At 40.8% G+C, this 19,433-nt stretch overlaps 1 protein-coding gene and 1 long non-coding RNA gene across 2 annotated transcripts; one reads left to right on the forward strand and one right to left on the reverse strand.

The window, feature by feature from the left end:
- Window positions 1-912: 912 nt before the first annotated feature.
- Window positions 913-9,770, reverse strand: LOC112967992. Its single transcript, XR_003254181.1, has 3 exons — window positions 5,255-9,770; window positions 4,335-4,602; window positions 913-2,028 (listed from the first exon to the last, which is right to left on the reverse strand). It is a non-coding gene; the product is annotated as an uncharacterized LOC112967992 (long non-coding RNA).
- A 3,481-nt stretch (window positions 9,771-13,251) lies between these two features.
- PPP1R3G (protein phosphatase 1 regulatory subunit 3G) lies at window positions 13,252-14,562 on the forward strand. Its single transcript, XM_026069703.1, has one exon. It carries the CDS (start codon window positions 13,252-13,254, stop codon window positions 14,188-14,190), a length of 939 nt encoding a protein of 312 aa, XP_025925488.1. The 3' UTR covers window positions 14,191-14,562.
- Window positions 14,563-19,433: the final 4,871 nt, after the last annotated feature.

Genomic DNA, 19,433 nt, shown 5'->3' on the forward strand with positions numbered 1-19,433 from the left:
TGGGTGTATCCTTAGAGCATCGTATTTCCAGTAATGTTAGTACTAATCCTGGAATTCCAGCAGGGCACACTGTTCTTTTAATGCACCTTCATGAAAATGCAGAATCCAAAGCAAAGAGAAACATTTCCTCCTATATGCACCTTTTAAATGAAAGTCTGTGTTGAAATTTTAAAAGTATTTAAACTGGGGTGCTTTTTCATTAAGATCAGAGCAGAGTAACTTCTTCCTGTTTCAGTAAATCAAGCTTCCAGTCTGCTTGAAGGGAGAGGATTCACCATTCCCACCAATAAATCATTAATATTTTTTATACCTATTATTGTGTACTCCTTTGTATGTTGATGCATGTTGTTAATAAATACTCTGATTGCAAGACCCCTGCCATTTTCCCTCACTAAATTGCTTTTCTTACATCCCCAAATCCTAATAGGTCCATGCTGCACTTTTTGTGCAAACTTGTGTGGATGTCCATAAGTGTGTTGACTGAGGATGGGCAGCAAAATTTGGCCCTGACATTTTCACATGGTCAGTTCAAACATCCTTCTTCAGTGCCACATCAAGGCCATGCTGTTGCCTATCTCAAGCAAAGAGATGCTGAAAATGCTGCCAGCAGAGGAGGAAAGCTATACAGAGATGAAAATGGCTGCTCAGCCAGCTGCAAACCCTGCCATGACTCAGTTCCTCAAGGTCTGGAACACTAGCATTCCTGAGCAATCCAGCTTGTACACAGGTAAATTCAGCAAAATTCAAAGTTTGAATCTAGAAATGTACTAAAATAGCTGTTCTGGAAAAATTAGTTAAGAATGATTTTTTGTGCATAAGCCCCTGTTTCAACTTTCTTATTCTGGAGTGAAACCTTTTTTTCTTACTTAACTTAATTCACATTATTAGGATTAAGGATGGTTACATACAGCATTGTTCTGAAACACATATTTTTATATTTGCAATTATGGACATGGAGTTTAATAGCCTAACATACTGTAAATCACTTTTAAAAATGAGACTTAGGGTTTCAGATCACTTTAAAACTTTAAAAAATGTTATTCTCTGTTAGCAGGTTATCCTTATCCTTCCACCTTAGATATATTTTTAGAGCTTGCACTATTTTATAGACTACTCCTGTAATGCCAAAGCATTATTCTTATATTGGCATTTAGGTGTCAAAGCATGGCATTTTCACAAGCTGCACTGAAGTCAGGCTGTGTATTCCTATGTCATTCAGAAAGCATTTTTAAAAGTCTCACACTGAGACTTAAATGTGGATTCAGATTTCTAAGTTTAAGTTCCCAATTTTTAAGTTTTGAGTGTGAATTCTTTGCAAAATTCTTGACACCAGTGTTCAAAGAATGCCATAAACACCTGTTAATTGTGCATGTAATATTAATAGGCTTTGAACCATTTCCCTCCAGTTACCTGGAAGCTCCAGTGTAAAGAAAGAGTTTCATGGAGCCTTGGAAGAGAGAGGTAGGGAACAGGCATCTGGCTACATTCATGTAAAAATCTGTAATGTATTTATATAGCTAGAAATATTATCTCCGCCTCTACCTTCTAACAGTGCTTGACAGCAGCTTATATTAATCTGAGCTATAGGATAAAACCTGTTGCTAATTGCCATGATGGGAGGGAAACTAATTTTTGGCATTATAGCCTGAGTCCTCACATTCTGCCTGCTAGCAGTTTGTGTTTGGATGAACTTCTTGTCAAAGCTGCTGTTACTGCTTCTGGTCAAAAGTTTTAGGGAACAGGCAAGCCTTTGTACACGTCTAGAATTTTGTTTTAGATAAAAAATTCAGACAAGAAATGAATTGCACTATCCATTCAGTCAAGCAAGTGGCAAAAATCAGATCACTATGAAGATACAGCATCTCGAATAAGCCTTTGGACTTCATTGGCTGCTTCATTAGAATCCTCTGGGGAGAAAAGAGAAAGCTCACCACCTCACTGCATTTATCCGCTGCACTTGAATGTGAGAAATAAAGAAGCTTGCATCTTGTTGCAGTTCAGTGCCAATAGTCTGTGGGTCTTCCTGTTCTGTAATATGAATCAATAAATGATGAGTTACATGGATTTGGTGGTAAAACATAATGATAAGACACCCACTGAACATATGGCAGGAAAGAGACATAGAATTTCATATGGAGTCATTAATCTTTAAATCTGAAAGCAAGACAAGGTTTACGGTTAAATAAAATGCTCTGCTTTTGGCCAATGTAAACCTTTTGTTCTTGGACTGAGAACGAAGGGACTTGGATTGGGAGACAGAGGCATCCTTCTTGTGGGAGGAGTAAGAAATGCCATTTTTTCTTCACTTAGAGAGATAAATAGAAAGTATGTAAAGTTAAGTGGGTTCCCATAGCCTTGCTTGGGGATACATGTGGTAGAATCTTCATTTGGACAATGGAAAAAGGAAAGGAAAAATGGGGGAAAAAAGTAATAATGGGGAGGAGAGAAAATTACTCCTGAAACAGGCAGAAAGTCCAGAGGAAATGTAATTTATTTTAATCACTGAATCCATTCAATATTCAGAATTAAGATGAATCCATTGCTCTTAAACTTTTACTCAGTTCATTAGTTCATGATTGCTCTTTGGTTGTTAGGCTGCTCTTCCCTGTGACTCCAGTCTGATTACTAAATCACTCTAACTAAGGCCTCCAAATTTTGGTTTCCTAAAATTAACCTGACCACTCTTGGTCCTGTTGAGCTATCCTTAGGTGTACAAGTAAGATGATCAGTTTGAAAGGATGTTGGTAGGACTGCTTATATAATTAGGAAATAGTAAGAATAACCTAAAAGAACAGAGCCCCAGATTATTTTATTATTCTAGATATAGACAGTACTCTCTGTAACCCTGGGATTTTGTCATGGGAGCTGGAAACATAACTGTTATCAGTCAACTTTGTACCCTTAAATAAAATAACAGTAGCATTATGACAGGCAATACTCTGTTGAAAGTTCTGTTTGTTTTAGATTTAGTCTAGAAGTAGGTGGTATGTGGGGGAGAGAGACATCAGTGACCAGAAATCAATTATTAAATTGAGACTCTACAGTTTATGATTTACTTAAAAGATTCTAAGTTATATTCTGCATTCATCTGCAGCAGTATGAACTGGGAATTACTCTCTTAACATCAGCTAAATTATTTGTGGTATAAAGCGTCTTGTTGAATGAGTGACTTCTTAGTGTTGCAAACAGAATAATGTAGAACAGAAAAACTCTGTTCACTTTCTGTTCCCTTTAATTGTGCATTTCTATTGTTTGTATGTGAGACTGAGCAGAGAGTGAATGGCAGCACTTCTTGTTCGTGAACACCTTTGTTTTGAAAAAGAAGTGCCTCCTTTCAACTAAATTATTTTTGAACTCCTTACAGTAAGACCTCTTCTTGAAATATTTTCGCACTGAAATGAGTTCAGTCCTTCTGCTTCACCAAGTAAAAGATAAACAACTCAGTTTTGGCACCATTAGGTTGCATTTACAATCTATCACACGCATAGAGACATCAGAAATGATGTACCRAATCACTAAAGTAGCAGCCTTTTAAATGTCTCATCAGTTTGAGAGGGAAAAGAAATAGGAGGCATGTGGGATTCATCTTTTTGTTTTAGCTGAATATGAAAATGGAGACAGAAGCAGCGTTACAGCAGATTAGTAGTCCAGATACCAGCAAAGGAAACATATTTTGCTAAACTTATTCTTAAATATTTACTGTATGATATTGTGAACTATGTGTTATCTACAGATGGCTCATAAAGGGAATTGCCCTGAATTGTGCCAAGCCATTACTAAGAACAAGAAGGCTAAAAGAATTTTATTAAGGTTGCAATCTCAATTCATGTAGGTATAAATCATGGTAATATTTTTTTGATATGGCTTTAATGCCACAATCACATGCTATTTTTATGTTTTTTCCTTTTACCATTCCATGTACATAACAGACCTGATCTGAAGATGAATCAAGATGGTGTTGGCTGGATGACTTAGACTTTATTTGCTTCAAATTGCAAAGATTGCTGGAATAGAAGGAATGGTCTTCTTGTTCCGGCAAGTGAACACTACTATAATATAAGGGACTGGATTCTATTATTGCTCCTGACATTAGGCACCTTGCAATGCTTTCTAAATTGCTTAAACTTACTTGGTTACCTATTGCATATTGCTAACTTTCTGCCCTGAGAAGCCAAGCAGTCAGATTTCTGGGGTGCTGAGCACTTACAGCTGTAGCTGAATCAAAAGGAACTATGCTCTGAACATATGTAAAATATTATATATTGATAAGCAAACTCAAAAGTCAAGTTACGCACACCCAAAATGAGCACATAGAATAAGTGGATACTTTTTACCTTTACCTCTCCACAGCTTAGTTCTCCAGCAATAAAATCAGGAGTACTTCTTCATCTCATATTAGTCTACTATTTCTGACGGACTCTGAAGATGTTATAGTTCTGAGCACTACAGAGGATATAATGAGGAAATCTGACTGCATCTCCAGAACAGGACTGAAATATTGTTCAATAAATAAGGCCTACAGCTATGCATTGAACAATGTAGAGAAAAACAATGGCAACAACATTGAGCAGCTGTCCATTCTGTGGGCTTAATGAGACAGTCCTGTGGGAAAAATAGCATAAGTATATAATTAAAGGCTGCAACCTAAACAATAGACTCAAAAAGGCTGCATTACGGTTACACAGGCAATATTACTTCTGGCAGTTTCTAGCAGGTGGGTGCCCAAATCTGTATACTTAACAGTCTTAACATAGATTTCTGTGGGTAATTAATAGTAAGTTCTGCTGTACTCTTTAGAAAGCAACAACAATGCACTGATTTAGGGAAATACAGCATATATAATAACTGAAATGCTGGCACTGCAAAAGAGTAAACTAAGCATGCTTTATTCAGCTGAGTTTGCAGGAAGAGGTTTAGGTATATCTGTGTTTAAGACTGTTGTTGTTTATCAGAAACTTTTGGCCAGTAGAACTGGTCTTGAGAGAAAATTGCCATGAATTCTTCAATGAGCATTAGTGGACATGAGTTTGGACATGAAACTAGGCAAACAGTAGTTAAGTCTAATATCATTTAGCTAACTAGTTTCATATTTTATAATGCTTATGACATTCCATAGCATCAGCTTGCTGGAACTTATCTCCCAGTTGGGCAAAGCAGTGACTTCATTGAAATTACTCATGTGTTGCACCTACTCATACATTTGCAATTAAGTATTTACATAAATGATTTGCAGACTTAGGTCAAACTATTTTACCTGACCATCAGCATCACTGTAGTTTGTTCAGACATTCTTTGAAAATGTCCAGTGCAGATACAGGTCAGCCTGATCTTTCTTTTTTCTAAACTGTTCTGTGCATTCAGGTTCTTCTACTGCATTTATCAATATATTCAAGAAGTCTACCATTTTTACAGCTTACGTCAATAAAGCACACTGGAGATAGGAAGAAAGCAACCTTCTAGAAATGTAGTCATTTTATTGCATAAAAAAGTGATTAAAATATCTGCTTTGAGTTTCAAGATACGATACTGCAAATCTAGTATAGCTAGAACATTAAGTGAGTTCATGATTTTTTTGGAAACAGGAAATACAGGCTTTTGCAACCAAATTGCCATTTCTTCATTTAATAAAGTTAATTTCTTATAAAAACAATTAACCTGAAAAAAGGCCGGTTTCCTTATGATGAGATTCTACAACAATTTTTTAAATTAGTATGTTAACTTTCCAGAAACTTTTCTATGATGGGTTCAGCTGCAATCCTGACTTTGTATTCATACTCTCCCCTCCTTCATCCTGTGGCCAATCATTCCTGCCTTCCTCTCCCCCCACCCCAGCTCTGGGCTGCTGCAGGTTACCTCCTGAAGTGTGCTAACTTACTCTTTTATTTTTGTTTGATGATCTGCTTCTATCCTAGATTAGTCCCCTGACAGGCTCATGTGTGCCTGGTATTGAAAAACTTTATCGTTTTGCTTTAAACAGAAGAAGGTTCTGATTTTAAAGTGTTTGACAATGCTGGTCCAGCTTTCAGGACAGGTGATCCTTTACATCTTACTTCAATTACTGGTCATTTTGTTGCTGAAGAAAAATGTATTTGCAATTAAATGAATATAAAAAGCAACTACAATCAACCACACCACCAGATAAAGCTTCTTTTCTAACTGGTTTTATTACTGAAGGTGCTGAAATGGAAGTATGTATGACTAACCGCATTAACAAATGAAATATAAAGCTCTTTCTTTACTCCAGAAGATGCTGGATTGAACATGCCTGCATTAATATATGGCTATTTCAGCGATTTTTATTTGTAACTGTTAATGGTAGCTATTATGCCCATTCTTTGCTTTTCCAGGGTTAGGCTGTATCATGCAGTGCTGTGTTGCTTGTTCATGCTCTTCAGAGTTTTAGGGTATAGGATTACTTGTTAGAATGCTATAGCAGTAATAAAGCTGTACTTGTTTCTGCTGCTTTTTTTTTCTACTGTAGAAACTCTTAATATTCTTTAAAAATTCAAGCCTGTTTTTGTTCAGACCACTACATGAACTGTTTCATTCACTGAAATTCTACTCTTCAGTCTTATTTTTCTTTTGCTGTCTTTAAGCAGTATTGCATTGTGCTATAGATAGCTAGTTGTTGGTATGTATGTACGTGAACTGAAACAATCCTTTCATAAGTCATGAGAATCAATATAAATGATTGCAACAAACATTTTCTCTTTTACAGGATGTTCTGTAGGTACCTGTTTTGCTGTTTGTTGTCATAGCTTAGCTGTAGTCCAAAAGCAATTGAGAGCAAAGTTAACTGAGACAGTTCTGAGAGTTGAATTTACTCCTGTTTCCGCAGTTTGGAAAACTACACATTCAAGCAAACATTTTTTAACACAGGGTTTATATAGCAAGATTACTTGGAACAGCCTATTTACGTGTTTTAACCCAAATAAAAGAAACGATTGACATACAACTCACTCAGTTGTGACTGCTGGACTAAAAAGGTTGCCCTGCATTTGCTAGGAGTTATTAGAACATGAGCTATTGCACAATGCTGTTTTCCCAAAAGATAGAGAGGTATCTGAGCTGATGAGGTCAAGTTAACGTTCAGCTTTTAAAAAGCCACGTCAAACACAACTGTAAAGACTGGCAGTGGCTTTGCCAGCTGACATCATCAGGGCCCTTCTGGCCAGCTGGCTGATTCTATTGTCCTAAAAGAGTCCAAATGAGTTCATGCCTTTATTGATTTCGAGAGAGCTACATGCCTGGTTGCTTGTGACAAAGACAAACAAAAGAATACAAAATAGAAATCATGTGGGTGCAAGTTCATGTCACAGAGTAACCATTTCCAATGGGCTATTAGGGGAAAAAATCAAATGCCTTGGACAGTTAAYGTACATGTGCTAACAACTCAAAAAGCTTGTTTAGAGAGGTATTGTTTTGTTATGTGTGTTTTATATAATTTCTAGAAATTCATTTTAAGTGTATTTTGTATATTTGGAATAGTTTGGAGGGTACTTAGTTAAGAGATAAACACATCTTCTGTCTGAGTAAGTTTCCTTACAAAGTTTTAAGGAGATACTGTTTTTTGTTTCCCAGAGGGACTCTGCTAGGTGTCAGGCCTGAAGCAAAATCCAGCAATTTAAGACAGACATCAACAAAAAGATCAATTATTTTAACTAGATACAGTTTTGGGGCTAGAATGTGCTTTATAACAGACTAATATGAATAAGATGGAACTCCATTCTCACTGAAGTCCAAAGCAACACAATGGCATAATGTAAGGCAGAATTTGATCCAAATTATATTTTTCCTAGATTGCTAAGTAAAAAATCTACATAGAGGTTCTATACACTATGTAAGAGCCTGGATCCTAGTATTCAGAAGCCTTTGAAAGACATGTGGTTCTGCAAATTTCTGTTGGTCATCTGCATTAAAACAAACAAAAACACACAAAACAAAACCCTTCAACTCCTATACTGTAAATACAATTTGGAAGCCGAAACCATTTTTCTCACTGATAATCTGAACTTTGCCTTTCAAACACTGTATACTTGGGTAAAACTGCTGAAATGCAACAATAACTCTACTAGAGAGCTTGTACATTAGGGGTTTTTTTTGGGTCATAGCGTTATTTACTGATTGGAAGTCTACAAGCGTAACTTAAGTAAGGTTTTCAGTGTACCACATGAATATGAAAAGTTTAGTTTAGTGTTCTAAATCATAAATATGAAACCAGAACTTTATACCTCTAAGAGCCACAATAACGAGCAACACTTCTGAAATCTTAGTGAATGGAACTTTTTTTGTACAAAATGGTTTTATCACAGTTTGTTTAAACTCCAGTCTGAACTGAGTGTTTGATAAAGCACTTGAAATCTTTTCCATACTACTTCTGCAAAACAAAAAAAATCAAATAAATCAAGAATCCTTTTGTATCATTACTATGTATCAGTCACATAACTCCAACTTCAGATAATTAGCATTTTACCCAAATGAAGGGATCTTGCCTTATTGCCAAATACTCATGATTAATAACTAAAAAGGATATTCCACATCATTATAGGAAATACAGCCAATGCTGTAACTGAGGAAAACCAGATTTTCATGTATTTAAAGTAATCTCTACTTCCCATAAAGAATGTCAAATACAAGTATGTTAAGAGACAGGACAAAATACAGGACAGACATCTCTAAAAGAGATTCTCTGAAAAGACTCAAACTTCTGAAGGATTCTGTCTGCTGAGTATCCTTCAGAAATTAGGTTTAAATCTTTGGATTTCAGATTTGGAAACTAAAATAATCACTGCCAAATATTTGTTTCAATTTCAATACTTCTTCTAGAACAAATCTAATCTGTGCCTTTTTGGCGTACAGCTGCTTGGTTTTCCTGCACAGAGAAGAAAATTAGATCTAATAAACTAACTTTTGAGTAATTTCTAGTCAGACAGCATAGCCCCCGAGTCTTTCCTTGTTTGACCATCCTCACAAACTGGTAAACTGAAATCTGGTATTCTTATCTAAAATACAGAGAAAATAGTATTTCCCACAGGATAGGGGACATTCTCTCTCTTTTTTTTTTTTAATAATTGAGGAAAGTATTAGTATCCCCCCTGCCGTTTTTGTAGGAGCAACATGCCTATGCCTATTAAAATTGAGACGAAGAATTACATGATTTTCAAAGTGAAGTAATAAGTTAGTTCAGAACTAATGCTGCTAGAATTTGAGAAAAGGTTTTATTACCAATTTTGTGTATGAACAGTGATAATCCCTGCATATTATTTTGTATATTGTTTAACATTGCATTGTAGTTATTATTCATTAATGCTTTCTGAGGAGCTATTGTCACAGGAGATTTTCTTAGATAAGACTTGAGTGGGGAATTGAAGAGAYTTGGCATATTTGAATTAGCTACTTTCATAAGCAGAATACCTTCCTCGTAGATTAATAGGAAAATCTGCTACTTTTGGATTTGGAGCTTGAAACTAATATTGAAAGTGCACATAAAGAAATTATGAACAGTGTTTTAAATGGACTTCTGGATTAAACTGGGCACTTGAGTTGAATCAACAGAACCCTCCAGTTACTTGACTCTGGATGTCTGCAAACAGTTTTGTGTTCAAATGATAATTATTGATCCAAGCAGCTTGACCAATTTGTTAAACTGCACATCAAATAGCAGGATAGCTGTATCTTAAAGCAGTGAACAGAAATCTTTGATCTAACAAATCCTGAGAAATACATAACCATGTACTCACAGTTACAATTGAGAAAGCAATATCATGAATTGCTTACCACTGATTTGTGTATTTATATATATTTTTTCATGTCATTCAGTAGCCATCTTAGGATGCAAATGGTCCTGCAAGATGTGTGTGTTGATCGCAGGACGGGGGCATAGAGCGATAGGGTAGGGAGCTGGGAAGCCTGAAGTGGGGGGAAGAAAGAAGAAGGTGCCATGTTGATCCTGTATGTATTTTATAACTTTAAAAACCACTAGTCATACCTCAGGGAATGCAGAAAGCCTTCTAACTGTGAATCTGCTGTCTGTCCTTTATTAGGAAATCTCTCGCCTTTTACCTCAACATTTTCTTTAATAATAAATGTGAATAGTACTTAGCAGGCTGAGAATGGGGTTCCCCCACTCTTTTAAGAGAATCCATTCTGAAAAATTCCAAAGTGAAACAACACTAAATGCCTCCTTAACTAATGATCATTGTCACAGTTTGCCTTTCAGGGATTACGATAATTCACACCAGTTGGGCGTCTGTCTCAATCTGTAAAGATTTATCTCACTTCAAATTACACTTGCTTTCAGAATACTAACAAACAGCACTAAAAATCCTGAACCTTCCTTTATATGCCCTTAATTGCCTGATTTTAATTCTTTTCATACAGTGTGGATTCCTGTTGCCTTAACTGCTTTTCCTTAATTTTTGTGAATAGCAGTCCTTTTTGCAGGCCTGTTTCCCAGAGATATGGAATATATAAGACATATATATTAATTGCTACAATGTTACTTAACTTTTATCAATATTTACATTAAGTTTCTCTCCCTTATTTTGCTTGAACCTTTCACATGCCTCTTGAATTTCTATCAGTCCAAATGGTTTTGCATTATCAGCAAATGGCATATTTCTTCCTTTGCTGCTTAAAACATTTGTTAATGATTTGGCAAGCTGAGACAGCATGCTTTAGTGGAATAAACACATGAGGAAGTAAGTGCTGGTTTCTTAATTTCTCTGTTTTCCTCACTATAGAATAAATACTACTTTGAGAACGTAAAGTAGTAGTATTGTATTTTTTCTAAATAATCTTGTAGATATTATAAGTACTAAGCACTATTACCTATACTGCTTCATTTTTTTCATTTGAACTTGGTAATTCTAGGTCCCACAAGCCTGGAATAGTTCATAACATAAGGTCTCATTTCCAGGCACAGCTAAGAAAGGGTGTTATAGCCTGTTCACAGTGAATCTTAGTAGGACAGTGGCCCAGTGCGACGGTCTCGTCTCCTGACTGTTACAGCCACTGGAAGGTTGGGAGTGATGGTGAAACAGATGAATTCTCTGCAAACAGTTGCGTATCAGAAGACTGTCATCCCCCTCCTTCTTGGGATGCACCGCAGACCTCAGCTGAATAACTCAGGAAAATGCTCTGTAGTTTGCTTCCATTAAAATTAGTCTGGTTCATTTGAAGAGTTGAAATGGTGGTACCCCAGCTCACTTGAACTGAAATAGGTAAGGGAGTACTCCTACGAATAGTTCAGCTGACAGCGTGGCGGACACATCAGCTTCAAGCAGAGTGGTGGTGACAAATAGTTGAAGGCAAGCTGGTATTAGTAATGTTTTCCATTAGCACTACTGGTGCCAAAAAGAATGTCTGCCCTTCATTGCTATTCTTACAGTGCTCTAAAACCACTAACATCCAGTGCAATGCCAGAAGTTAGAGACGGAGTCAGATTATTTGACACTTCTAAATAACTGTTAGTTGTTCAAATCTTCAGTCAAGGAGCAACAAGAATATCGCAACAGCAGTGTCTGCTAAGACAACTATTCTGTAATGTTTCTACTACTTTGACATTCATCCCCCTGTGAAATCCAGACTGCGCATTCAGTTCAACTGTACTGTATTCACTCACATTGGGAAGGCTATTTTTTTGCAAAGACTGATACTAAAAATAAATTATGCAAAAAAAATCAAACTGATAAAAGAAATCCATATTGGGAATGTATTGCCTCAGAAAAAAACAGTGCTATTTCCATGTGCTTTCTAGTTCCTCTTCCCTGAGAAAAACAATGGAGGGAAAGGAAGTGTAATAATGCAATATTTTTGCCAGGCAAATCGTCCATAAACCACAGCACTGGCATGCACAAAGTATAGAATTAAATTTGCAAAAACTCTCAGATATGGGTGTCCCCAAACTGATAAATAAATCTTGTTATGAGGATGTCATCTACTATACATCATGCTCAGAAAAAAAACTGGACAGAAAAAGGACCTTCTACTTCTCTTTCTTTATTTAAAAGGTAAAGTCTGTATTTTGTTTTTCCTCTGTGATTATTAATTGTTGTTAACTAGAAACTTTGAAGATATTCTGACCTTCTAAAAAGGGTGTGTGTCCCTCCTGAGCCTCTGGACTTTATTTTCTACAAGCAGAGTATTGCTAATACCAAATGTGGGGGAGAAAAAAACCCAAACAGAAAAAGAGATTTGCTTAAAAGAAATCGCCCTTTAAAAAGACAACGCATTTGATATTCTTTTTTACTTGCCTTTAGGTTTTTGTCCTACAGTTCATGTCTCGGAGCTTTTCTCTGCAATTAGGAAGGGTGGGTAGCAATTTAAACATAAAAGCTGGGAGTCTCATCATCTCGCAGCTCCCAGAGATGGACATTTCATGAAAAAAGAACAGGAAATAGCGGCAGGACTGTGGGGGACACTTACGCTCCGGCAGGCAGGAAGGGCAGACAGCTCAGCCCGCTCCCCCAGGGGCGACGCAGCGCCCCGCCGGCTCCCACCTCCGCGGCTTTGCTCCACGAGCACTGCTGTCATTTAGACTGATGCCGGCGCGGTGCAGAGCGGACATCCTGCTTAATCCTGACGCTCTGTTCTTTTTTGTTCGTGGGATCTCCGATGCTATGCGATGGATAGAAGCCTAAATAATAATGAAAATTAAAAAAATTAAAATCTGTTCCTCAGCCCTTGACCCCGTGTTGTCGCTTTGCCTTAATTTGTGTGCGTGGGGCGGGGGGGAAGCCGCTGCGGTAGCAGCCGCTGGGAGCAGAGAGCCCCCTGCACAACACTTGTAGAAACAGCTGTTTGTGTGTGGGTGTGTGTGTCTGTTTTGTGGCCTCTCTCCCCCAAACCATAAAATGCCTAGAAACGTTGCTAGAGGCGCTCTGCTCCTTGCTGTGGTAACCCCGGCCCCCAGCGGGATCTGGCGGTGCGAGTCGGCGGGAGACGACGTGCCCGGCAGCCCGTCGCAAATGCCCTGTATTTCCTTATTGTTCGTTTCCAGGGAGGGCCCGCCCCTCCCCGGATCGTCGGCGCGGCCCGCAGCCCTCGCGGGTGGCTCCGGGCCTGGCGGGGGCGCAGGGACGCGCCCCTCGCCCGGGGCCTGCCGCGGGGGCCGGATAAAGCGGGGGCCGCCCGCCCGCCCGCCGCCACAGGCGCGGCCAGCCCCCGGCGGGACTGGACGGGCCGCGCCGGGCCAGGACGGGCCCGGCAGGGGCGAGGGGCGTCGGCAGCCCGCCTCGGCGGCGGGCCGCCATGGCGAGCCCCGCACGCCTGAAGCAGGACTTGGCGGCCCCTTCGGACGAGCGGCGGCCCCGAGGCGCGGCGCCGTCGCTGCCCCGCGACACCTGGGGGAGCGGCGCGGCGGCGGCAAAGCGGGATCCGGCGGAGGAGCGGCGTGGCACCTCCCCCCCGCGGGCGGAGGGGCTGCTGCTGCTGGAGCTCAGCCGCTGCGGACGGTCGCTGTCTTCCGGCCCCAGGCTGCAACAGGAGGAGGAGGAGGAGGCGGCGGCGGCGGACGAGGACTGTTGCACCAAGTGCAAGAAGCGCGTGCAGTTCGCGGACTCGCTGGGGCTGAACCTTGCCAGCGTGAAGCACTTCAGCACCGCCGAGGAGCCGCAAGTGCCGCCCGCCGTGCTGTCCCGCTTGCAGAGCCTGCCCTTGGAGGAGCGGGACTTGCGGGAGCTCAGCGCCGCCCTGGGGCTGCCGTGCGGGGCCTGCCAGCCGCCCGCCCTGCGGCTGGTGCCCGACTTCCCCGCCGGCGAGGCGCTGAGCGCCGAGYGGCTGCGGCGGCAGCGCGTCTGCCTGGAGCAGCTGCGCCAGCCCGCGGCGCCCACCGACGTGCGGGGCACGGTGCAGGTGCTTCCCTGCCCCGGCCCCAAGGAGGTGACGGTGCGCTACACTTTCAACGAGTGGCTCTCCTTCATGGACGCCCCGGCCGTGCCCCTGCACCCTTCCCCGGCGGGTACCGACCCGCTGGCCGAGCGCTACAGCTTCTCCTTGAGCGTCCCGCCGAGCCTGCAGGAGGGCTCGGCGCTGCACTTCGCCATTTGYTACCGCAGCCAGGAGGGCGAGTACTGGGACAACAACGGGGGCCGCAACTACACGCTGCGGTGCTGCAGCTCCGCCGGGGGATGCCCTGCACCGCCCGGCACATACGGCGGCCCGGGGACGGCCACCGCTCCCCTCCATTGAGACCAGCCAGGGGAAGGAGCCGTGATTAGCCAGCAATACCCCGCCTCGACGGCTGACCTGCCCGGGGAGCGGGCAGTTGCCGCCCCCGCGGTCTGCACAGCCCAGCAGCAAGCCTGGGCGCAGGCACGGGAGGCCTGCCCGGCCGGAGGGCTGCTCGCCCCGCGTCGTGCAGCACGCCGGGCCGGAGGAGGCGGCCCGCAGCCCCCTGGCACCCCGGAGGCAAACACCTGCCCCGCTCGGAGCGGCTCGCCGGCACGGCTGTCGGTCAAACGGGTAGCTCCGCGCCGTCCCCGACGGGGAGACCTTGCCCTCCGCTGCCAGCGCTGCCTTTGGAATATAGCTTGAGCTATTGGCCTTTATTAAAAAAAAAAAAAAATACCTGCACCCTGGGCCGTCCCACGGGGCCTCTCGGCGTGGGGCTTGCGACGGGCGCGCGGAGCCGTTGACGGCCGTTGGCGCGCGGCGCGGGAAGGCCAACGGGCGGGGGGGGGGGCGGGGCAGCCCGCGGCGGCGCCGCGCAGGGACGCTCGCCTTCCCCTGCGGGCCATCCCCGGGGAGGAGTGGGGGTAAAAGGGTTAAAAGGGGTTGTCTGCCCCAGGGTAAAGTGCCTGGGACTGAAGTTTCCTGCAGGGAAAGCGAAAGTAGAACTTTTTGAAGTCAGTCTTGGGAGGGCGATACGCAAAACGCTGAAGTAACTGTCACTGATAATAGCCAAGTTTCTCGTCGTCGTCTTTTTCTTCCTTTTTTTTTAAATGGGCACTTAGGTTTGGCCAGCGCGACAGGGGTGTGTATTGGCTCGTATTGCTGTGGCTTGCGAATTTTTTTTTTTTTCTGGAGAGAACAAGGAGACTAAGTAGTGTGGGTTTTTTTCCCCTTGAAGTGAATTTTTGAGGTCTTGAGTTGTGTTTGACTTCACTTACCTGATTAGTCAGTGATCAGCACAAAGCACTTGAGGTAAAACTGCACGCAGTATTCGCTACAGATTTAAGTTAGGATTTTCCTGTTCTCACATCTATTTCAAAGACAGTAATATGACAGAAATGTGTCCTTTTTTTTTTTTCAGTCTAATGCAATCTGTAACAATATGATTCACTATTCTGAGCATTTTCTTTTTCACTTGAGCGTCCCTGTCCCGTCTTTGCTGTGCTTGTGATGGCTCCGAACAACGGGAAGTCTGGGTTTTTGTCATTTAGCGCCCTTTGGTGCTGTTCCCGCCTTATGCAGTCCTGTGGCATACCTGTATGTGTCTGGCTAATCGCAGCTAACCGCGATTTCTGCCAGCCTTGCCCAACACACACATGGGAGGGAAAATGTCACACACACACACTGAATATCTAGTGATTTAAACTTTGTATTTCTGTCCCCTCTGTGTGAGAAATGTTTTGCTAAAAATAGACTGTTTGCTTCTTTTTGCACAACTGGCAAGCCTAAATCTATGGCAGAAGAGGAGTTCATGTATTTGTTGAAGCTGAATTTATTAGAACTTTGGTAACACCTTTGAGTAAAGAGCAAAGTACTGTAAAGTAAAAATGGTGCATGTATCACATAGTAAATAGCCATCATAATTGTGCCCACAGATTTCTGTGTTTTCATATTATTTGGGGAGAGGTGACTGAGTGGGATGACCTCACTGAGGAATGACAATGTGATATGCAGAGGATGCCCCCACTAATGAATGAAAACAAATGCTTTAGTTCAACTCTCCTTATGTTACATTTTGCACCACACTTCTTAAGAATTTATAATTTAGCTTATTTGGAAAGTTCTGTTACAAGCTTATTTTGCTGCATCTTTTATAACACATATTCTTGAGAGTGTAATGTCTGAGCCTGTGGCATTACATGTTTTAGTGGCAAGAGGAAGGTAACTTTTTCAGTATTTCTGTGTTATTGGGAGAGGAGTTTGTGTGCACACAGTTGGACACATAACTGATTATTTACAGTCCTCCCATCTGTTCTTGCATTACACACCAAGAGGTTAAATACTCCCAAGTCCCAAGTCCAAAAATCAATTGAAAAGTACCAATGAAAATGGGTTTGCAAGAATAAAAAGTTAAAAAAGCTTTAAAAAGCACACTGATACAAATCTTCTTCTGTATCTTCTATATGGCAAAATGCAACTGGATACTTTTTAATTTCACAACCTGGTTGTGTCACTACTCCAACATGAGGAGTGCAACTCTTCATATGTGGAGTGCAGAAGGAGGGCAAACTGTTAGTGTGTCTCACTACAGTGATGAATGTTGCAAGTCCATAAGCAGCGTTGAGGGCTGTAACTGAAACTGCTTGTGGTCATGTCAGAGCCACAAGGCAACTTGTGCCAGAAGTACGTTATGGCCTAGTATGCTCTTGTAGCAGGCATCTTGTGCAGATAGCTTTGTGTGTAGCTTTGTGATAGCTTTATTAGCACATGTGGACAATAAGTTGGATTCAGCAGAATTGTAATGTTTTTTCTGCAGCTTGAACCTGCTTGCATTATTCTGATACAGTATCTCAAAATTCAGGTTAGTTTTGTGAGTGGAAAAAATAAATAGATAATAAGACATTATCATAATGCAGCAGAAGTTTTGACCTTTGGATGCATATTCTTCAGAAAGACCTTGAAAGATTATCCTCCTTTTAAAAACAGAGCATACTGTGTGTTTTCTCAGGTCTTCATTTTCCCTAAAACATTTTAAAGCCCATTATGAGCACCTTAGAATAATTTGCATCTCTGTGAAATTTCCCCTGCTTGAAAATAAGTCTTTAGATAACCTGTCTCTTCAGAGAGCTGGCACAAAATCAGAGACAGAAGCAGGGGACTTACTAGGGAAAATATGAGAAGCAGAGAGAGCTTCAAGTTAAAGCTCCTCCAGTATTACTCATATATGCACTGCTTCTAAAACACAGACTGCTCTGCTCCCTCTTCCTCTCCCTCCTGCTTAAAAAACTCCACACACATAACCCATAGATTATAGCATGAAGATATGGCCAAAGTAGAAGCTGTATGCATGTAAACAGAAGTAATATTTGCTGTTGCTTTCCAAGTTACTTGTAAAGTCTCCAAAGGCATGAAAGTGTCCCATTGTTTTCAGGGACAATAGAGAACTCTGCTACTTCCATACACAAGTTTGTTTAAAAACTATCATGCATTACAATGTAATACTACAGGATATTACATGGAATAATCTGGTATGAGTTAACGTTTTCCTCGGACAGATATAGCAATGCAATGGTGTGCTCTTACAACTGATAAGCGACACTAAAGGCATTAAGAGTCTCAATTTACTATGCAGTATTTTGGACTACTGCAGCCCATTTGTTACCCCATGTTTTGTTTATTACGTGTTGCAGAAAAGAAGGAAATTGCACAAAAAGATGGGGGTTGGGGGGAAGGATCTCTCCTTAAACAGCATTTAAAGCACCAGTCATATTCTGATGTCTGTGTAGTGGGCAGGGAGAGTGCATCAGAGAATCATGGCTAGCCCAGCTTATTTATAGAGGGCTAGAAACATCCTCTAGTATGCCATAAACTATGGACCATGGATGTAAAACATCCCCATCCAGAAAATGTAATGTCTGTGTGATTTCTTCAGCCCTGTGATCTGAAATGCAAAAGACAAGAAGCATTTGCTGAAACTAAACAGCAAAACATTTCCGAGTGCTTCAAAAAACTGGTGTGGATTTAAAACCCTGCAAATTGTCATAATTAAAGCACAACATTTTTGTGCTTTGATAACATGGAAAATGCTTTTTTTTATTACTAAGAATCACTTTTTTTGTGAAAGAAAAATAAGATCATTTCTCATATAAGAATCAACCATACTCACTTTTTAATAGAGCAATTTTTGTATTTGCAGATTTTCTATAAGAATAGATTTCCAAAGCAGTTTTCAAAGATTGCCTACACACAATTCTCTATATTCTTACAGATGTGGTAACTGGGAGCTGTAGAAATGCAGACCCTTACCAAAGATTACATGGGACATCAGTGTCAAAATCAGAGTTGGAACATGTGTGTACTGAATGCTAGCAACTCAGCATAAACAGAACATGGGACTGCTGCTCTTGGTATTAGGTTTAGATTAACTGGATATAACTTTATTTTCAAAAAAATATTACAAATGAAATATTTATAAATCCATAAAATCAGAAGGCCCAAAAGAGTAAAATGTTAACTGGAACACTCTTTTTGTTTGATTGCATTATTGCTAATTTAATATTTTGTAAAGATTCAGTGCATGTCTTTTGGTGTATGTGCTCACAGCCCCCCACTCTCCCACCTCCCAAACTTAAGAAATAAGAAATGATAAAGATTTGTTAGCACTCTTGGAAAAACTCCAGCTCTGCAGATTTTCAGTTTATGCAGATTTCTCTTATTTCTCTGGACTAAAGTTTCTAACGGCTTAAGGAAGAAACAGCAACCAAGGATTGTATAGGTGCCTATAAAAACAAAGTTAAATATATTTGAATCTCTATATTTGGTAACTGTGAAGGAGACCAAAATTAAATTTTGCTTAAGCAATTTTTTGCAGCTTATATTTAAATTTTTTTTTTTTAATTTGATCGAGAGAATGTGATTTCAGAAAAGGACTGTGAACTTAAATTTAATTTGGTGTCATCAAGAACTACAAACTTGCATGCAAACTACTCCTGCTTTATTTAAAGCCTGGGCTTTCAGTCAGAGCTTGAAAAGGCTGGCTTCTGCTCCCATTGACTTCCCTGGGATCTGGATCTAGCCCAAAGTATTGCCTGAAGGTAGGGGAAATGATCTAGGTTTAATTGTCTGTTCTGTTCAGAGACTTTTGTTGCTGGGTTTTGATAACATGGCACTGTGGTCCATGTTCACCTGTCACGTTTTAAAATCTGCTGTCAGTGCCTGGTACTAACTAAATCATCTTAATTTTTTTTTTTTTTTTGAGAGAGACAACATTACTTGCCTTGGGTTAGCATATTTCCAAAGACTGGTATAAATATTTATGCAGTGCACTCCTTCAATAGAAAGCCTGTACATTCGTCACAGGTCTCCATAGTTCTCTTACTCCAAACATCCCATCCCCCCTTGTAAAGCTTCAGTATTTAAAAGGCTTAACAGTAAAAAGGGTAAGTAGTTTAGAAAAAAAGCATCTCTTACAACATACTGATGGCATTTAATTCTCTGTGTAAACGGCAGAATTCTTTGAAAATGCATGTGTGTGTGAAACAGGTTTGACAGTCCTGTTTTTTTTCCTCTTATAACAGTGGAAAACAGTGTTGAAAGAATAT

Source organism: Apteryx rowi, unplaced genomic scaffold (assembly GCF_003343035.1).
Source record: "Apteryx rowi isolate R43461 unplaced genomic scaffold, aptRow1 scaffold_3, whole genome shotgun sequence".
Classification (NCBI taxonomy): Eukaryota; Metazoa; Chordata; class Aves; order Apterygiformes; family Apterygidae; genus Apteryx; species Apteryx rowi.